Source organism: Caretta caretta, chromosome 12 (assembly GCF_965140235.1).
Source record: "Caretta caretta isolate rCarCar2 chromosome 12, rCarCar1.hap1, whole genome shotgun sequence".
Taxonomy (NCBI): Eukaryota; Metazoa; Chordata; order Testudines; family Cheloniidae; genus Caretta; species Caretta caretta.
This window is the reverse complement of record NC_134217.1, coordinates 8918045-8939488: the sequence shown is the minus strand read 5'-3', so window position 1 is coordinate 8939488 and position 21444 is coordinate 8918045. Positions and strand designations below refer to the sequence as shown.

At 44.2% G+C, this 21444-nt stretch overlaps 1 protein-coding gene and 1 long non-coding RNA gene across 3 annotated transcripts in view; one reads left to right on the top strand and one right to left on the bottom strand.

The window, feature by feature from the left end:
* GNAO1 (G protein subunit alpha o1) overlaps nucleotides 1–21444 on the top strand; it is a 297622-nt gene that overhangs the window by 86506 nt on the left and 189672 nt on the right. For both annotated transcript variants that reach the window (XM_048817046.2, XM_048817045.2), the window contains exon 3: nucleotides 4115–4256. In XM_048817046.2, coding sequence (XP_048673003.1) covers nucleotides 4115–4256 — 142 coding nt within the window. The remainder of the gene's footprint in view (nucleotides 1–4114; nucleotides 4257–21444) is intronic.
* LOC142068648 (uncharacterized) lies at nucleotides 11939–17740 on the bottom strand. The gene is made up of 2 exons (XR_012664543.1): nucleotides 17656–17740; nucleotides 11939–15153 (listed from the first exon to the last, which is right to left on the bottom strand). It is a non-coding gene; the product is annotated as an uncharacterized LOC142068648 (long non-coding RNA).

The following is a 21444-nucleotide window of genomic DNA, read 5'->3' as shown; positions in this document are numbered from 1 at the left end:
GTGCAGAGCAATATCTTGAGCTGTGTTTCTTGGCAACGTTGCTGATTGGTGTAAATCTAGTCCCTAGCAGACATGTGTCAACACTACGAAAAGCAAAACACGACCCTGTCTCTCTTGTGAGGCACGTCAGCTTCCTCCCAGAGTTTTGCAAGGTTTAATTATTAATATTTGTGCAAGGCTGGAAGATCCTTGGAATAAAGGTGCTATATAAATCCAAACTAGTATTAATTATATCATCAGCAGTGGCAGTTTTTGCAGAGAGATGGAGAACTGGATGAGCCTGGAGACTGAATTCATGCCTCTTGTTGCTTTCAGTGGATTTACTCAGGTGCCTCAGCATGAGATCAAAATCGGGTCCTCTCTGTTTATTCTCTGCATTGTTAAGCTGTGATTTTTTATTATTATTAAGTTATATGGTGAAATGTTGGAATCTAAAGCCACTGTCTTAATTAACACACATTAAACAGGCATTGTTGCACCTGCTTTTTTGTGGCTCACCTTAGGGGCGTTCATTTTAAATCCTGCTTGAGGCTGCTTCTCAGGGGGGAAAAACACATTGACCAGGAAGGGATTATGATAGTACGTGCCTCTGTAGTTCTGTCCCCCTTATGAATGTAGAAATTGGCATAACAGAAATTCTTCTTATAGGGATTTGGGCTCATGTGCCATAAAGGCATCTGAACAAGTGGAAAACCTTCATTCCTTTCTCATGCCTCTCCAGGAAAATGCCACCCCGTGTTTGCATATTTCCAGTGTCCACAGCACAGACTTTAGAAGGGAAGAATTTGCTTGTCCAAAAGTACTAAAGGGGTATAATGAAAGTCAGCTCTGCACATCAGTTGCACCCACAATAAGACCAGAGACCTTAGTGCCAGGAGTCCTTGATTTGTGTCACCCTCCACTTGATTCATGCCAAATATGGTCCTAATTACTGGACATCGCCCAGGAGTTTGTGAATTTCTCACATCCTTTTTAGTAATGACTCAACTGTAAATCAAGCTGGGACCCAAGGGAGTTTCACTTCTAGTGCAAGGGGAGGATCAGGATTCACCAATCTTTTTGGCCACTTGCACTCACTCAAATTCATATTTGGACCCACAGATGAGTCCAATGGGTGGGTCTGAGTGAGCTCTGTTTAGCACAGGAGCCAGGAGATGGGGAGCAGAGGTGGCTTTCTGCCACCTTCCTGCCTCCCAATACTGGGACTCTCCAAGGGCTGGTTCAGTCCCAAACACATAGCACAGCAGTCTCAGCACTGCTCTGATCCAAGTGGCCTTTCTGGCAGCCTAGGGTCCCCAAGCTCTAGCTATGGCCTGACGTGCGGCTTGCCCCAGCGTGAAGGTGGTAAAGTAGAGGCAACAACTGAGGAGTCCCTCAACGGGATGGGTAAGCTGACCGGATGGCCCCATGGCTCTGCCAGAGCAGTACAACGGCATCATAGCAGGCCCAGGGTTTGGCTCTGTGTATGAAATTCCTTGGCTTGCATGCATGAATATAAAATTCTGGCTGTGCAGAGTGGTAAGTGCAGGAGGCTCCATCGCACAGTCATCTGTTCAGGGTTGCAAAAATGTCAGGGAGGGCTCAGTCCTCAATCCCACCCCTCCTCTACCCACTCCAGGGTGATCTCAGTCCTCAATCCCACTCCAGGGTGATCTCAGTCCTCAATCCCACCCCTCCTCTACCCACTCCAGGGTGATCTCAGTCCTCAATCCCACTCCAGGGTGATCTCAGTCCTCAATCCCACCCCTCCTCTACCCACTCCAGGGTGATCTCAGTCCTCAATCCCACTCCAGGGTGATCTCAGTCCTCAATCCCACCCCTCCTCTACCCATTCCAGCGTGATCTCAGTCCTCAATCCCACCCCTCCTCTACCCACTCCAGGGTGATCTCAGTCCTCCATCCCACTCCAGGGTGATCTCAGTCCTCAATCCCACCCCTCCTCTACCCACTCCAAGCTGAGAGCAAAGTCCACCCTTTCTCCAAGAGTCACACTCATTGCCATTAAAGAATACAGAAACAGTACACTTGCTTGGCGACAAGCCATCCATCCTCAATGCGACCTATTACCCAAAGCGCCGTACTGTCCCCAACGACATAGTTAGCAGCCATAATCAGACCATAATCACTGTCTGGATGGTGGCACCATTTCTTACATTAGTAGCTGTGTTGATTGGTTTGGGGGTTGTTTTTTTCTCTCCTTTTCTTCTTAACGCCAGACCTTTATGCGGATACATTTGTTTTTTTCTTATTCCCTTGGTGCTGTGGCAGGTCCAGACACCACCTGCCATTTGCAGTAACACCCCCTTGGCTCCTGCAGTATGTTTACATTGCCATTTGTGAGACTATTCCTGATGAGTGTTTTTGTTACTCTTCCTCTTAGTTATTGCAGGAGAGCGCAACGTGGCCCATGGCCCCTCCCAGTCCCCAGCCACTGCTTCACCTCAGCAGCCCCCACTGATTATGGTCTGTTTTAGCAACTAGACTAATGAATGAGGGAATACAAACTGAATAAGCAGTGAAGGCTCTATTAAATTATTACTATGGCCTAAACAAAGAAGACTGGCAAACGCTTGGATTTAGACCAGTTGTTTAGTACAAGATCTATAGACCTGATCATCTTCTAACACTGGAGAAAACCAGGAGTAGCTCCATGAAAGCAAATAAAGCTACGCCGGTTTAAAGCTAGTGAGAGAAAAATCTAATGCATAGAGCTGGATGGTTTTATATCAGGGGTGGGCAAACTTTTTGGCCTGAGGGCCACATCAGGGTTGCAAAACTGTATAGAGGGCTGGGAAGGGAAGGCTGTGCCTTCCCAAACAGCCTGGCCCCCGTCCCCTATCCATCTCCCACCCCCCCACCCCCCGACTGCCTCCTCAGAACCTCTGACCCATCCAACCTGCCCTGCTCCTTGTCCCCTGACTGCCCCCTCCCAGGACCCCACCCCCCTATCCAATGCCCCCTGCTCCCTGTCCCCTGACTGCCCTCCGCACCCCCCTACCTGCTGACAGCCCCCCCCAGGGATTCCCACACCTATCCAACCCCCCGTTCCCTGTCCCCTGATTGCCCCACTCCAGAACCCCCCACCCCTAACTGCCCCCCGGGACTCCCACTCCTATCCAACTGCCCCCTGCTCCCTTACCATGCTGCTCAGAGCAGCAGGAGCTCGCAGCCCCGCCACCCAGCCAGAGCCAGCCACGCCACCCGTGCTGCCCGGCAGGAGCGGTGGGTCAGAGCGCTGATGTGGGGGAGGGGGGACAGCAGGGGAGGGGCCGGGGGCTAGCCTCCCGGCCAGAAGCTCACAGGCCAGGCAGGATGGTCCCGCGGGCTGGATGTGGCCCACGGGCCATAGTTTGCCCACCTCTGTTTTATATTAACTATTATAAAGTCATATTTTCTTGGTTTGAGTTGGAATACGTAGTGTTGCTCTGGTACGTTTTACATGTGAATAGAGAAATAGAGAACACCTGTGCATTCAGTGCCATACGAATGGTTTCTAGTGCACAGAACTGATACATTGCCGTAAGTATAATTTCTACGCAGTCTTGAGTAAAGAGAAATTTGTGACAGAACTCAGGTTATTAGCCCTTCTTAGGGTGTGCAGATGGCAGAGCTTATGGTAAACTTGTCTATTGAGCAGGCGATTCCAATGAGTTGTAAGTGCTATATTATAGATGTGTTTGTGGCTGTCTACCAGACTACAGGCCTGATCCAATTCCAATTGGAATCAAGAGAAACATTTCCATAGACCTCAGTGTGAGGTAGATTGGGACCTGAAACCTCATCTAGGCTACCAGTGGCTGCTGCTGTCATACAATTGGAAGATGAAGCCGTTCAAGCACCACTCCAGGTTCAAGTGTGTTCAATTAAATGAGAGGCAGCCAACAGCAGTAAACTGGAACCCTGTGTGAGGTCTCATCGTGAAGCTAGCAAGGAGAAAACTAGAATGTAACTCTCGAAAGCCTGAAGCGCCACTAATGGGAAACACTGGTCTAGTAAAGAAATGCCAAGTAAATTAGGCCAATCGAGTTATTAAATCAATTTTTAAACAACTTTGTTCTAACGCTTCGATGCAAATGACATTCGTCTCAGGTCTTTATCATTTCTTTTTATGTAGGATCATTCATGAAGATGGTTTCTCCGGAGAAGACGTGAAGCAGTACAAGCCTGTGGTCTATAGCAACACTATTCAGTCACTGGCAGCTATCGTCCGTGCCATGGATACCTTGGGCATTGAATACGGTGATAAGGAGCGAAGGGTAGGTCAATATCCAATTGAAATGATGGATTGAATGATTTGCAAAGAGCTGCTTTGGAGGAAAAACTAGAGATTACATAGCATGAGAAGAGGCATATTTGCACAACCCAAACACATCTAGGGGAAGATTTTCAGACATTTCAGTTATGCAATTGCGTGACTAATTTGATCAGTTTGTGCAAATTGCATGTGCAAGTGGCTAACTTAATAGATTTGCAAATGCAGTTACTGATATGCACATGCAATTGTGGTAATTATGGGCACAACTGCCTCTCTAAACAGTATGAAAATGGGGCCATAGGTTCCTTCCATATTACAAAACCAGCTGTCTCTGGACACGGCAGTGCATGGTCTCTTTTACAGGCCACAAATAGGTTCCTATTCTCCTACAAAGGTCCAAAATACAGATGTGAGCAAATAAACTCATGATAACAGTACAGTAGATATTTTCTACCCATTGGAAATTTGCTTGAGGCAAAAAAAATGAAATATTTCACAGAGAACGTTCTGCTGATGTTCAGGTGTCTTCCTTGGGCCTTGTCTACGTGGGAAAGTTTTTTTTCAGAATAATTTTAGTTTTTTCAGGGTAATTGGCCTTGTGTCTGCAAATAAAAATTCTCTATTTTTAATTATCTGATTTCTTATTCTTCATTAACAATCCACTTTGGAAGTGAAATGACTTCTGGAATGAGGGTTTTTTCCCCAGAATAAGGTTTGTGTGGAGGCATGCAGCGGCTGTAGTGTTTCAGATTAACTACTCCACTTCTGGCAGTCTTCCTGCTGCTATCCACACTGCTTAGCTTCTCATTTGCATTGGCATGTCTGTTTACCTGTGTGCCCTCTACTGCTCTGGGGTCATTTGGACCCGATGTCACTTTGCGCACAGCAAGGAGGTCTCAGTGTTGCTGGTTTTTCCATAGGGAAACTAAATCCTGGTGATATTTTCTACCATGATTTACAGAATAGAGACTACTATTGGAGATCTTGTGAGCAGTTTGAGAACCAACATGATGGCTTTGAACTGTTGATTAGTCAGTGACTCATCTCCAACCAATGCACATAGCTTGTCTTTGCTAAAATCTATGCACAGGGGGAAAAAATCATTCTCCATGTCTGATAAATAGTCTGTGACAGATGGCTTTAAATGTAAAATTTAATTTTTTTATGCATGAAATCCTAATTCTCTGAGGTTAAACCCATTCCACTTAGGCTCTGGCTTTACCAACTAATGGAGGATCTCAGTAATCAGGACTATGACTAATGAAAAATTGCTGCCTGAAACCTTTGGATAGCATTAAAGGTTATGTCAGTTCCTGTTCCTGCAGAGAAGGTGCCAACTGTTCCCTTGGAGAATTCCTGTTACACCAAGGGGACTTGAGGACTACCCCTCATGTTCTCCCTGCCTCACAGAAACAGTGTCGTGGTGACGAGAAGCTGAGGTTTGCTTGGATTGTTGCTAACTCTGCTCCCCTTGCTCTTCTGGGCCAAATTTTTAAAGACAGCCTCTAAACTGCAGGGACTCAGCTCCCCCAAATCACAGTTTGAACACAAAATCTGAATGGAGGGTGTACAGAAATGCAAAAGCGGGGGTGAAGCCTTGGGCTTGGGATTCTTTGTTTTCGGTGCATGCCCCGCTTTTCACAAACCTAACAGCCAAATCTTGGCAGCCCTTACTCAGCCAAAACCCCCCTTTGACTTCTAAGGATCAGTTCCTGTAGAAATAGGGTTTGAACAACGCCTCCCCCAGCTTAAGGTAACTGGAAAGGCTTCCATTGATGTCTCTGGGACTTAGATCAGGCCCATAAATAATAAAATATTCTTTGAACATGAGGACACCCTGTAATGTACCAGTGACACCCCCGTAATTTTGTTAGTACATGTCTTCATTATACACAAGTCAATGAACAGACATTTTTTAAAACAATGCCTCTGACACGCAGAGTATGTATGTCCCATCACAGGATTTTGAAAATGTGCAATCAGGCATGTGATTTTAGAACCTGGCACCACAATGGTGAAAAGCAATGGGTTACTGCAAAACGTGATCTGGCATAATACCAACTCTTGGATCCACCTTGAGAAAATCTTGTTTTTAAGCCAATTAGACTCATAGACTTTTAAGGCCAGAAGGGACCATCGTGATCATCCAATCTCATCTCCTGCTCATCACCGGCCACAGAACCTCACTCAGCCACTCTCATAATAGACCCATAACCTCTGGCTGAGTTACTGAAGTCCTCCAATCACAATTTAAAGACTTGAAGTTACAGAGAATCCACCATTTACTCTAGTTCATACTGGCAAGTGACCTCTGCCCCATGCTCCAGAAGAAGGTGAAAATTCGCCCATATTAGAAATAGGTATTACAAATCAATGCTTGTTCCACTTCCTGCCCTCGCTATGGGATTTTAAACTAAGTGGTGAAACTTTTGGCCCATGATTTTTATCTTGACAATGTCCCTTTCAGAGATACACTTAAATCTTTTGCATGTATCAGACTTCTTTCCCCCTTCAATTATTTTCATAATAGTCATAAAAAGAACCCACCAGCATCCCGGAGTCGAAAGTGTACAGAATGAGAATAATGCAGTTAATACAAAAAAACTGGGGGGGTTCTAATCAAGTGGAAGAATCCCAAGGATGGGTTCTCAGGAGTCCACTCCTGGTGAAGAGCAGAAAAAGGGTGAAGTAGTTTCATGTGAAGAAGCGACTAATGTCCTGTAGGCCTTCAGGTATTTCTAATTCCTTTCTGGATGTTGTGGTCTTAGTGAGAATTCTGGGAATTGCTCCATACTAGCTCCAGGAGAGAGGTCTCAAGTTTATTTTGAAGTCTGTTGCAGAGAGAAAGGCTACCCAACTGTTGGCTGGGCACCTGCCAAAGGCTTTTAGCCTAGAGGATATTGATAGGCTGTCTAAGATCAAATAATTAGGCTTGAGTCAGTTCTCACTGATCTGGTTCACTCGGGGTGGCTGGATTGACTTCTCTCGAGTTACTCCTGATTTACAGAGGTGTAAGTGAGATCAAAATAAGGCCCTTGTGTTCAGATTGCGGCTTATCTGTTTATTAATAAAAAGCACAAGATCAAGGAGAAACATGGGCTATTTCATAACAGATCCTTACATTATCTCTTAGCTGATTGTCATAGTATTTCTTCATTCTCCCTGATCTAGCTATTGTAGAAATCGGTTCTCCTGGCCCTTTGCTCACCATTTGTTCCTTTCTCTTAGCCACTCCTTGCAAAAATGATTGGCTTTAAAGTGTATAATAGTATTTATTTTGATCTTGGAAGAAACAAAGAAATATTATACAGTTTCTGTTTCCCTGCATTTATTAGTTCACAGGTGCTCCAGACAGAGGGTTTGGTGCCATTAAACAGGCAATTTGATCAGTATTATAGCTACAGAATTCATCCCTTTAAAGCAATGCTTTTCCATTTTAAATCATTCCATAACAGGGCCGGTTGGAATGTGGTCCTTTTAGGGTGATATTCAGTACTACATGCAAGACCTATGCCCTGCAGTTAGGTCACAAGAAGCAGTGGATATGTCTTGTGGCGGCCCTCTGCACCAGGGTGAATTTCACCTGGGGTTCTTTAGAGATGGAAACTTGACATATACAAATTTTCAGTGTGAAAGAACTTATTTCATTTATAAAGTGTGACTGAGATGAATGACCTTGGGTTTTGTTGTTGATGTAGGACTCATTGGTGGTTTCAGAGATACAAGATCACTTGTTCATATTCACTCCTGCCACTTCCATTAGGCTAAATATTAAGCCTCCAAGAAGAATCATAATTGAATCCCTCATCTTTTGTCAGTCAAAGTCATAAGATGAACATAGTAAGTGCTATACCAGCCCAGAGATCCATTTATTATCAGCCTGTCTCTGACAAAGGCTAATGCCAGATGCTTCAATAGAAAAGGTACCCAACAGCCTAAGGTACTGTAATTATGTACAGTACCTTGCTAGGGAAATTTCATCCTGACCCCAGCTGGTGATCATATGTTTGCCCTGAAGCATGAAGATGAATGGCTCTTGTGAGGTTATTTTAATTATCTTAGCTGCAGATGCTGTTCTTATTTATATGCATCTAATTTATTTTTAAAGTTACCAGAGGCCCAACAGAAGAGTCCATTGGCAGGAAGAATTTTCTTCTATAGATTCTCCAGATTCTCCTTGTCAGTCGTTCATTATTACTACTACTAGTAATAGCTGGAAGTGCATGCTGTCAGAGTCATGTGTAAAGAAAGCCAAAAATGGTGGAGAACTTAAAAATTGGACATAAAGGACTGAATTCCAGTGATGATTGAACCTGGCGAATGGTGGCAACTGTGCATGTAACAATCTCATGGGTTGTATGAGCAAGACTGCACAGATGGTGGATCAGTTGGCAAATTAACTGTAAAGTAAGGATAGTAATTGGTTGAGTTACAATGGTCTAGGACTGTTGGCAGGGCATAGATACACCCTTTACTTTAGCTGGAAGCCCAAGCTGTTGCACAGGTGTAATTTGTAAAGTCAAAATGGTGAGAACTTAAAAATTGGACCAGATCGGACCAGCCCGCGAAACCCAGCGATGATTGAACCTGGTGATACTCTAAACAAAAAGAGCTCTCCACATGCCTGCAGCTGTTTCCATCACTTCACTCTGACTCAGACTTTCTAGGCTTCAGAGGGACAATCCTAGAATCTTACTATATAGATTGGGGATATTGATGGCCAGGTTCTGCCCTTGGTCACAGGTGTGTGACAATTGATTTCAGAGAGAGTGCATGAGTATAACTGAGGTTAAAATATCTGCTCAAATACCTGTAGTTGGCCCAGAAGGAACATGTGTGTATTTCTCATCATTACCTTTCTAACTGGATTCATGGGAGGAAAGCTAAGTAAGATTCAGGCCATAAAACGTACGCCTACAGGTTAGACAGTCCTTAAAAGTGCCAGCATCTCTGAAAAACGCTCCTTCTCTTTAACTCATCCTTATAATCACACTGATCAGTGTAGTTATGTAGGGGAATCTGAAGTCTAAAGTTAGTAATTGAAAGAAAAAACAAATCAATGCAAGTGTTTGGATCGACCATAATTATGGGCAGATGATTGGTTTTCAGCTATTGCTTTGGGAGAGAGACAACTGGGTGAAGTCTAAGGTTAAAAATCTGAGCTATTGGTTATGAAAAATACCTTGCAGTATAGGTCAATGCTGCCCTCAGAATACGTTTGTAGTATGCACCAACTCAGTAGGAATTCTACATTTGTAACCACGCTGAGAGAATCTGGATGAGTTTATAAATTTTAGGGACCCAAACTCACAGCCATGCATAGCCCTACTTGCACTCTCACAAGGTTGAGGGAATTCTTTCTGCGTTTTGAATTCCTCTTCTTTAGTGGTATTTTCACAGAAAAGGAGTGCAGGCTAAAATAGGCTCATTGAGTAAGTTTGTATTAGCACAATGGACTGTAAATCTTCATCAGAGTTCTTATAGGATGATGTATAAAATGCGTATTTACATAGTCTGAGCCTATACGTGTGCACTGTGAATTAAATGACTTTTTTACAATGCAGGTTATTGACCAGATATCTGGAGATGCTACAGTCTAAGCTAATATGTCTAATATGTCAATACATATTTAAACATTCTTTAAATGCATGGTATTGCCCAATTAGCCTTTTGCTTATCTGACTCCCTAAGAGGCTGTTGTTTAAGCAAGTGTTTTTAATGCCCATGAAACGAAGCGGTCTGTATATTGAAATTCCCTTTGAAAGGACATTACTGTGCATGTGGAACAAACAATTTTTAAAGTTGAAAGCCCACATTCTCTCTCTCTCTCTCTCATATATATATATACACACACATACACACCCCTATTAAGTTATGGCAGCATAGCTATGATGGCCAAGAGTATGACCAAAAAAAAAAAACAATCACACTCCCAAACTGACACTGCTATGCCAGCAAACCCCTCAGTGTAGAGACAACTATGCAAACAGAAGAGTGCTTCCGTTGGCTTAGCTAACATTATTTGGGGGAGCTGGCAGAGCTATGCTGGGAGAAGAACTCCTTCTGTTCGTATATGCTGCGTCTACACTAGGAGGCTATGTCGGCAGAGATATACCAGCATAGGTTCTGTAACATAAGGCTTGTCTCCACTTACTGCGGGATCGATGCATGGTGATCAATCCACCGGGGGTCGATTTAGCGGGTCTCGTGAAGACCCACTAAATCGACCGCTGATCGCTCTCCCATCGACTTCAGTACTCCACTGGAACGAGAAGCATAAGGCAGTGTAGATACCGCAATAAGCTGACCTAAGGTACATCAACTCAAGCTATGTTATTCACGTAGCTGGAGTTGCATAACTTAGGTCAACTTAGCCCCGTATGTAGACCTGCCCATAGACATAGCCTATATCAGGGATTGGCAACCTTTGGCCCACAGCCCACCAGGGAAAGCCCCTGGCTGGCCAGGCCAGTTTGTTTACCTGCCGTGTCCGCAGGTTTGGCCAATCGCGGCTCCCACTGGCCGCAGTTCGCTGCTCCAGGCCAATGGGGGCTGTGGGACAGGCGGCCAGCACATCCCTCGGCCCGCGCTGCTTCCTGCAGCCCTTGTTGGCCTGGAGCAGCAAACCATGGCCAGTGGGAACTGCCACGCGGCAGGTAAACAAACCAGCCCGGCCCACCAGGGGCTTACCCTGACGGGCCGCATGCCAAAGGTTGCCGATCCCTGGCCTATATCATAATGACAGGACCATAACACATATGATCACTTGGCAGCTTTTCACTTTTTATGTTGCAGTCATTTGAGTTAAGCAAGTACACGTGCAAAAAAAAAAAAAAAAGCGCATCTCATGTGATTCTGAAAGGAATAAATAATTGCTCCTGGTCTTGCATCTTCCCTGCCCAAGTTCCAGCCCCTCGTGAAAGAATGAATGAGTTAGGAACCTCAGCATGGAAATATTCCGGCTGGTAGTTTCCCAGCAAAAACATTAGCACCTGCCAATTACTAGTGGGATATATTTTGTTAAACCTCTCCATCCTCAGAATTGTAGGAGCTGTAATAATATATAATATCCCACTCTACCTCAGTCGGGGAATGATTTTCTAGAGCAGTCTGGTACCAGTCAGCTCTGAGCTCTCCTTGGCACAACCATACTAGCAGATTTGTGAAAGAATTGTGGGTTTTATGATAAAAACATGAAATCTGGCAGAGTCTTAGGACATGACCTAATCAAAATTTTCAGGTATGGGGTCATGGTCAACTCATGCCATGTTGGCTGTAGCAGCCATTTTAAGTTCTGAATGCATTTTTTCTACTGATGTTTTTCTGATACTGATTGTTTATGATATTAAACCATCCCAGTGAGGTTTTGTGTTTGTACATTTAGATTCCTATTGTCTTAGGAGTCCCAAAAACAAAAGCAATGAAGTGTGACGGGTTGAGGTTATACAAAAATAGTAAAAATTAACATGCTCTGAAGTGTCACCAGAGAATAGTTACTAAAATATTGATTATACAGAAAAAATAATAAGTTTACAAGCATCTATTCATGAATAGAAAGTTATATTTCTCTAACAACGATAATTCAGATTGATCTATGCATAACAGGACATTTCTGTGTCTCAAAAAGATGGAAAAGGCAGCTTACATAAACATGCAGCCTAAAACGAATGAAGAAACAAGAAGGACTTTTCAGTCTTCAGTTTATTGAAACATCTCATTCCCCACCATTTTTCAAGGAGGAGAGCTGCAGTTTGGTCTTGGAGGTCTCCTTCACAGGAGGCCTGCTGAACAAGGGGACTTTATTTCACTTGATAAGCTCTGTTAATGGCTTGGTTTTGTCTTGCAATCTCTGTTACAAACATGTCATACTGCTTCTGCCCAGTCTTTTCAGTGTCCCTAGCAGAGACAATCACAACAGGGCCTACAAATGTCTTTGGTGTTCAGTTTAACTAAGTCTACACTCTCTTCTGAGAAGGGGTTGCTCATGTCTTCTATGACCTCAACAAGTGCCTGGTTACGCCATGCAAAAGAAGTCTGGACACCTTTCACCTGCTCATGGTGTTTTGTGTTAGACCCTTTTCTGGTGGTTCCTTTCTCTGCTGCGGCTTCAAATTCTCCTGACAGCCTGGCCACTTCTGGTCCCATTGTCATCTGGTGCTGAGAGTCCTCTGGCCTTTGTGTTATTCCAGCAGCTCCACCATCTGCTTTGATTCTGGCAGTGTTTTGCTCAGGAGCTTGGTAAAGCTCAATTGCAGAGAAAGCGTGCTATGTCTTGCAAACTGTAAAGTTCTCCTTTAGGAACTCTCTAGCTGTGTCTGGAAGCATTGTGTGAAGGCTTTACCATATCGTGGAGGTGAGCAGGCACCCAATGAACAGGAACCAACTGAACAATAATTAGTATGATCTAACGCAAAGAACCAGGGTGACAGCTTTCTACGGCATTCAGTGTAGAGAGCAAAGCATGCCTGGTGGATTGACAGCACATCTGGGTCAATACAAGGAGCTCCGGATGAAGTGTGATATGCCAGAAGTGGAACAATGGGTTTTCTAGTTTTTTCTTGTCACACCGTGACAATACCTGTTAGTGCCTCATCTTCCCTGAGACCTTGGGTAAACTGTCTGTATGCATTTTGGAGCAAGATGTACAGAATACTGGCAGTTGGGCACACCTGGTTCGTGTGACATGAGATGCTTTCATGAAGGAATAAGCCATTCCTAGAGAGGCTACTTTGGCCTGAACAAGGGCTTCTGTCCATCCATGGTCTTCTAGCCAATCTCCAATCAGCTTTTCACTTGACATCTCCAAATGAAGACCACCCAGCATAAGGACAAATTTTTCCTCTCCATAACCAGCAGGTCAGGTCCGCTGTATCTGTCTGGTTATGGTGAAAAGGGGAGGACCCACAGTGGGTTTAGGTGGCATACAGCATTCCTTATCACATCTGTGGCACGACAAATCATTGACAGAGTCTTGGAATCATCTGGAAAGAGGGGATGAAGCACAGTAATGGCTGGGGCAAAATCTGGCACTGTCTGTTTGCTGTCGTGGTAAGCTGCCCAGGGAATGTCTTGATCTCCATTAAAGGTATTCAGATTTGCTGCTTGCCTTGTTCAAGCCCCCTGCATTCTTCTTGCAGGGCTTAGGTAATCAGTTGGCTGTCAGTCTTGATTTCAACATTTGCAGCAAGGATGGTTTTCTTCAAGATCAATGGAGGGAAAATTGTGTAAGACCCAAGAAGTGATGACAGTCTTCTTCACTGATGCTGCAGTCTCTCAGCCCCAGGTGGGAATTCCATGGACAACTCCCTCCACTTGAATACTGGATGGTGAAAAAGTGATAGCCCAGTTCCGTGGAAGGAGTCTGTTGCTATGGTAGGGCAGGGCTTGTGGTCTCTGTTGTCTATGGTCACAGTAGCGAACAGATCACCACAAAACTTTAGAGGACTGACTATATTCTCATCTTCAAAGTGTTGACATGCCCTGTTTGCCATGCTGGTAGAGATGGCCAACGCTGTCATAGGAGATGGACAATCCAAGTTTCAAGAAGTTATCTACTAGTTCACTTTTTCATGTCTGTGCATGAAGCGTCAAACCAGCACAGATTGGCAAAGGTAAGTCTCAAGCTTTGTTGTGGTACAAACTTTTTGTGCCTTCATGGCATTGGATGTTACTTTGACACAACTGTTGCAATACAACAGCAAGGGTAGCTGTATTAATGGACACTTGTTCTGACTGTATTTTAATGTTCGGACCATCCAATATCATGGACATCAGTGCCAATAGTGATTCCAGCATCCTGGGTCCAATGATCCAGTATACTGTGTTTTCATTTGAAACATGTACCTTCAAATAATTTTTGCTCTTTGGGACAGGTGAAGTGCTTCTTTGTCACAGTCTTCCTCACGTGCTTTTTGGAGGACATGTCCAATATCCTGATTAAAGCCAAAGACCGCATCAGGTCCTTCTTTGTGTGCTTGGGGATCTGGAATGTGTCAAAGTATACGGGATTTTAATTCAGTGCTGTGAATGCGCCCAGCCAGTGTCACTTCCAGATATTTTAGTGTAGTTGTATAGAGCCCGGGGAGATCTGCTAGTTCAAAGACATCTTCATTTAGTCTTGTCTCTGCAGTATATCAGTTCAGCAAAGGCAAGCCCAGTTTTCTTGTCCCTGACTTTGTTAGAAAGAGACACCAAACATCTTGCATGAGACTTTGCCTCTTGGACCACAGAGTCCCCTGCGCTTAGTTTTGCAAGCAAGGTTTGGTCTTGCAGCTGAAGTGCACGCTTGTGGGCTCGACGATCGATGCTGAAGGTAGAAGCTTCATGGGGGCCTTCTGACGGTAGATTCATGTCACAAATAAAGCAGGCTTCTTTTTCTGGGGTGCCTTTGTGTTGCTCAATTAAACATGCATCTGTCCTCTGCAGTTTATCTGGCTTCATCCACAACTTTCTTAGGGTTTTTTGCCCTCTCAGCTCTTTTAAGTGTGGTCCTGTTAAAACTTGATACAGCAGGATTTGTGCCAACATCCATGGGTCTTGGTCAGAGTCTTTTTAATACTATCACAGTCATCTAATCTACACATATCTATCGGTATGGGAAATGCATTCAGCTTATGAAAGTCTCTGGCATTGTTTGATAGCCAGATCCAAAATGCGCTCTTTTTGATTCTGCTGGATTAATCAACTGCACCTGTGTCTCCCTGACAAAACACACACTTGCCCCAGTCAGTGGAGGAATAGGATGTCTTCATTGATGGATCTGGCTCTCGAATAAACATGTATCTTTCTGATATGTTAGAAGCTCTAGTAACAGCCAATAGGAATATCATATCTTTTGCTGCTGTAAACAGTTAATATTGCCCAATCACCACGCAGCTTTCACACCACCAATGTAGCATCTGAAAAAAAGACAGAACTGAGATTAAATTCTGCCAAGATTACACTGACAATCCAAATTAGTACAAAATGTGTCCTTACGCCAAACTTAAGGTCACAGTGAAGCAAAACCAAAAACACACGCCTTGTACGTCCAACTGTAAAACGACATTATTTGCCGATTAAGGCAATGTTGTTAAAATAGCAGCCACAGCCAACATGAGTTGGCGAACACCCCATATCTGAACATCTCAATTAGATCAGGCCCTAAGACTCTGGCAAATTTCATGCTTTTATCATAAAACCCACAATTCCATCTTGTTTTGCATAGAGCTGATCAGCTATAATGGCAAAATAGCAAGAGGCCTGAATGTTCATTTTAAAACACTGAATTGGCGGCAAAGACAGCTGTATATATATATGGGATAGTATCGATGAGTTCATGTACTTGTGGAAGTGCCTTGGTGTGCCAGAGAAGGAGCCTGTGTCTGTATTTCTCTCCCTCTGCTCAGCACGTGTGTTACACCAAGTTAAGTTTCTACAAAACGCTCACTTAGGCCTCCATACTTAAAGTCACACCTGTCTGCTTAGGTGCAACTCGGACACACCTTCATGAAATGGTCTTTAAATTTGACGCTATAACTAGAAAGAAATCTGCCTTTGTTTAACTAATACACTTAGGAGCCACAAGACAGGAATGTTGCAAGAAAAGCAACTGACAATGGTGAAATAATGTGTTAAATAAAGCAAGTCACTCCCAGTTTTAACGTTGACCTTCCTTGCGCCTTTTCTGTCTCCTCCGCATGTTCATTACCATTATTTACACATCAGATAAACACATGTACAGGGCTTTAATGGGAGTCTAACAGCACCTTACACACCCTGTTTAGTTTGGTGCTATGAGCATGCAGGAGAGTTTTACTGGGTGGAAAATTTAAGCTTTAAGGGGTGAGATCACGTAAATCCAATGATTTTATTTAAAACTCAACTATACCAAGGCCCAGACAGCACTGTTATAACCTCCTACATGACAGGTAATGTTTTGGAAAGATGCTGCTTCGTGTTCCATAGCAGGCCTTTATAGAAACCATAAAAGAGACAATCCTTGAAATAATCTATCTCAAGTTTTACATGGAACTTGTTGCTTGCTGGCTCAGGACATTTGGGGATTTTATTTACTTTCTGGCGGATGAGTGGTCATGCTATGTGTATCCGGTTGCTTTTTATTTTATTATTGAGGGCTTACTGTATTAAAAAGGCTTTCAGTAACTTGGGACAGACTCTAGAGCTGATAGACAGTGAAGCTAGCCTGCAAGTCATGTGACCTTTAAGTTAACCACAGACAGCCATGGCACCTTCTCTTGCCAGTATTTATTCAATAGAATGAGACCTGGAACTCAGCGAGACCTCCAGTTTTGCTGCACGTAGTGGAGAATGCAGACAGGACCCGCCACACTTCTATATGGTAGATTTATCATAAGAACATCAACAATTATATTCTGTTGTAGCTAAAAGGAATTTCCACCGTGTTAAGTGTCATGACGACACATTACCTAGGGCTGCTGTCACAGGATATCCATCTGGCACTCAGCAATTTTAGGGACAGGTGCCCCATACTAAATTAAATAGGCTGATAAGTCTTTATGTCCATGTGTCGAGGTTCCTTCCCCACTCTGAACTCTAGGGTACAGATGTGGGGACCTGCATGAAAGACCCCCCACGCTTATTCTTACCAGCTTAGGTTAAAAACTTCCCCAAGCTAGCAACTTTGCTTTGTCCTTGAACCGTATGCTGCCACCACCAAACGTGTTAAACAAAGAACAGGGAAAGACCCCACTTGGAGACGTCTTCCCCCAAAATATCCCCCCAAGCCCTACACCCCCTTTCCTGGGGAAGGCTTGATAAAAATCCTCACCAATTGGTACAGGTGAACACAGACCCAAACCCTTGGATCTTAAGAACAACGAAAAATCAATCAGGTTCTTAAAAGAATTTTAATTAAAGAAAAGGTAAAAGAATCACCTCTGTAAAATCAGGATGGTAAATACCTTACAGAGTAATCAGATTCAAAACATAGAGAATCCCTCTAGGCAAAACCTTAAATTACAAAAAGATACAAAAACAGGAATATACATTCCATCCAGCACAGCTTATTTTACCAGCCATTAAACAAAAGAAAATCTAACGCATTTTCTAGCTAGATTACTTACTAACTTAATGGGAGTTGGAAGGCTTACATTTCTGATCTATTCCTGGCAAAAGCATCACACAGACAGACAGAACCCTTTGCCCCCCCCCTCCAGATTTGAAAGTATCTTGTCCCCTTATTGGTCATTTTGGGTGAGGTGCCAGCAAGGTTACCTTAGCTTCTTAACTCTTTACAGGTGAAAGGGTTTTGCCTCTGGCCTGGAGGGATTTTATAGCACTGAATGCAGAAAGGTGGTTACCCTTCCCTTTATATTTATGACACCATGGCTAAGCCATGCCTCCTTTTTTCACCTCCCTGCCCCCTCTTCCTGGAATACCTGATACGATGAGGTATGTTTCCATAACCGTCATTCGCATTTTTGAGCAGCAAAGGATAATCAAAAAATGCAGTGAGTTTCTCAGGGAAAAAGAAAAAGGGTGCTTGTTATGTTCACAGTCTGTCTTGTTGCTATGGGAGATGGTTGGCTCATTCAGGGACAGATTTTTTGTCACTAGCTGAGATTGCCCAAGGCATTCGGTTTTAACTAACAAAAAAAGGGAGTGATGGAATGAGAGCAATTGAGAGAGAACTGAGGATGAATGCTGGAGAAGGGAAACACGTTCTGCGTGTACAATGGACGCCCCAAATGCCCCATACAGCAAGAATCTCTGAAGTGGGAAGCTGTTTGATACACATTAGGTTAATGCTTTTTCTTCTTCTGTCCTCCCCCATGCTGTCCCTCCCCCGGTCCCCTACAAAGTGCTGATACTGAGGGAAATCTCTCTCAGAGGAAAAGGAACAAAACAGGGATCAGATCCATGCCTTGCCAGGGAAACTAGCATTTAAAGCTCCATTTGTGCAGTGTAAAAATGCTCCTATAAAAACAGAAGTCAGGTCGGTAGGTATAGGAACCCGCCTCCTCGGGACAGTTCTGTAAAGTGCAAGGAGGTAAGGTTTTCAATGGCCAATGAGAAGTGAGGTCCACAGGGCTGAAAGCCCTCAGCAGTGAGTGGCTTTAGGCCATGGGGTTATTCCAGCTCAGCTCAGGAGATCTTCATGGCAGTTGCTTTGGCGAGGAACACAGGTTCTCCTGGTCTTTGTTGCTCTGCACAGCTGTAGTCAGAGCTCATTCTCACAGGCTGCACTGAAATATATTGATATATTCCTTACCCCGCATTATCCAGGTGTCACTCAAAAGCTGCCCAAATAAGCTGCTGAATTTCCTTTGGATCTCAGCTGCCTCTTGCATAGACCTGCCTAAAAAAGCACAACTTTCTAAAATACAAGGTTGCTCCATTATTGATTCATCAGTCTATCTTCTTCCAGAATGTCTGTTCCCCAGAGCACTTCTGTATGTCCGCATCATGAATTCTAAGAGGAATGCATTCAAAGCGGCCACCAGAGTGTGTGCACTGATGGTCATTGCCATCCTTAATGTGCCAAAAGAACTAAGCTGAATCTAAAGTCAGTTCATTCACACCCTGGTCTGATGTGCCTGGCCCCATTCCCTATAAGAGGACCATATAAGAAAGGCTCAGTGACACATTTGCAGAGGAAAGAAAGCATGAAAGTCCAGAGAGCTGGTGGAACAGGTGGCTCAGTGAAGTTTCGGTTGACTTTAGCAAACCAGGTTAATACACAGCGATACCTCCCAGCTGCAGAACAGGTCATTATTCACTGAATAAAGGGTAGGGGACCGTCCTTTTAGGATCATAGAATATCAGGGTTGGAAGGGACCTCAGGAGGTCATCTAGTCCAACTCCCTGCTCAAAGCAGGACCAATCCCCAATTTTTGCCCCTATCCCTAAACGGCCCTCTCAAGGATTGAACTCACAACCCTGGGTTTAACAGGCTAATGCTCAAACCACTGAGCTATCCCTCCCCCCAGCTTTTAGAGCTGAAGTGGCAGCTGTTCCCATAGATTATTGGGTGTGGAATACAGGAACCACAATAGAGCTAAAGAGAAATAGCCATTTCAATCTCTATTCAAAAGAAGAGCAGCTGGGAAAGTCTCTGGGCCCAATCCTCAGCTAGTGTAAATTGGCATACCCACAGTGACTTGAGTGGAGTTAGTGCTGATTCACACCAGCAGAGGACTGGCCCTCAGTGGTTCAGTCCTGGCTGTTTAGATGGTGACGAGGGACATAAAGTGGTATTGGCTCCAACACAAGAGGAAAGAAGGCTCTGCCCAGCCACTGTAGACACATTTCACATCAATTAATATTTAAAACCAACTGGCTGGGGCTAAGGGCACTTATAACTGTTGGCACTGAAAGAAATAATAAATGGAAAGTGTAGCGCAGCCGGTGCTCCAGATTTGTTTATGAGTAATAGCTCTGGAGTTTATTATTTTATTGCCACGATTGAGTAAAATGAATAGGGTTAGTACTCCATGAACTCTTTGCACGGAATCCCAACTGCACCCAAGATCAGAATGATGCACCTCGGCCTATGAAAGCTCTGCAAGCCTTGGGTTCACACGGCCTGATCCCCACACCTCCTCTGAGTAGGCAAGTTCCAGGCCCTGCAGAGGGAATAGGGAGTGACCACACAGCACTCCTCTGAAAATCAGGAGATCCACCAAGAAAGGACAAGCCTTCATGGCCCACAAGTTATCTCAGGACGAGCCTGGGACAAAACCTGGAGGAGAGCCAGGTGAGTAGGTGTCTCATGTGGGGGAGATAGATGGAATAGGGTGTTTTGTGTTTATAGAACCCAAACCTCAACCAGCAAAAGGTAGTTCATTGTCAATGCTCACAGAGCAAATTCTGCTGGGCTCACAATTCCATAGCATATCCAGCAGCAAAATCCAGGATATAGCACATTTCATCGGGGACTCTGTATTGGAATTGTTTCTGGGTATGTGTTTAAAATAAGAGAACATTAGGATTAAATAGCTGTGCCATTAGCTAGCATGTGCATAGTAATACATGAATTAATCACAGCAACGTACTGGGTAACATAAATGTCACCAAGGGATGGAATAAGGCTTTGGCATTTATTGATGAAAGGCAACCCTCTGGACTAACCCATCAAATGGTGGCTTTGCTAAGGCAATGCAAACTATTCAGTCAACTGTATGTTCAGACTAAAATTAAAAGGATAAATGGACCAGATTCAGTTACACTGGTGTAAAGCTGGAGTGATTCCAGTGTAGTCAAGAGTTACTCCAGTTTTCCACCAGCATGAGAGAGAGCAAAATTTGGCCCATTATTTTTACATAAAGCCTTAACCCGTGCCCCTTGAACCCGTTAAAAAACGAATTACACTGAGTCGTGCAGGATGGGACCATAACGTCTGTGGATCAGTTGCATTAGGCACTTCACTGATGTACAGATGTGCACAAATCTGATCAAAATCTACAGAACCAAGACTGGCACGGGAGCTTATGGATGCAGCCCCATTACTCCAGCAGGATTCTGCATGGGGGTCACGGTTCATGCTAGCAAATCCTGTTGCAGGATTAGGACCTAAATGAGTGAGAGTAGCAGGAACCCAACACCCCTCAAAATCAGGCAGTAAGATTCCAAAGGATAAAACCCCACAAAATCAGCCACCAGGTCCTGTGCCAGGGGATTTCGGCCTGGTGCAATTCCCATTAAGTTAATGGAAAGGGTCCCCCTGACCCCGGTGGGAGTAGGAGCCTCAAGGAAGAAAACATGAGCCTAAGCCTCAGTGCAGCAAGTTAGGTGAAAATGACGGAGGAAAATTGCATCCCTCACCCAGAGACTTTCCTTAATAAAAGAGGGAAAGGGGGAAGGGGTAAAGAATCATTTAAGACAAACTGACCTTCAGACAATACACTTTCACATTCCCATAGGGCCTTTCCTCCCCAGGGATTCCCAAAGCCTATTGCAACGGGACAGATCCTAAAGTCCGTACTCAGCCACACAGAGTAAGGACTGAGTAAAGATATCAGGATTTGCCCCAGCACACGTGCAAGTAATCGCTTCACCATCACAGAAATGCATTCCACTCTGGAGTGAAGCATGGTAGCTGCTTTACAGCACACAGAATGCCATGTCCAACTGTAGGGGGGATTTAGGAGGCAGAATGTAGTCACGCTCACCGGCATTTGGCCAGGATCCTGGGTCTAACATCCCTTCTCCTGGATCAAACACTGTTT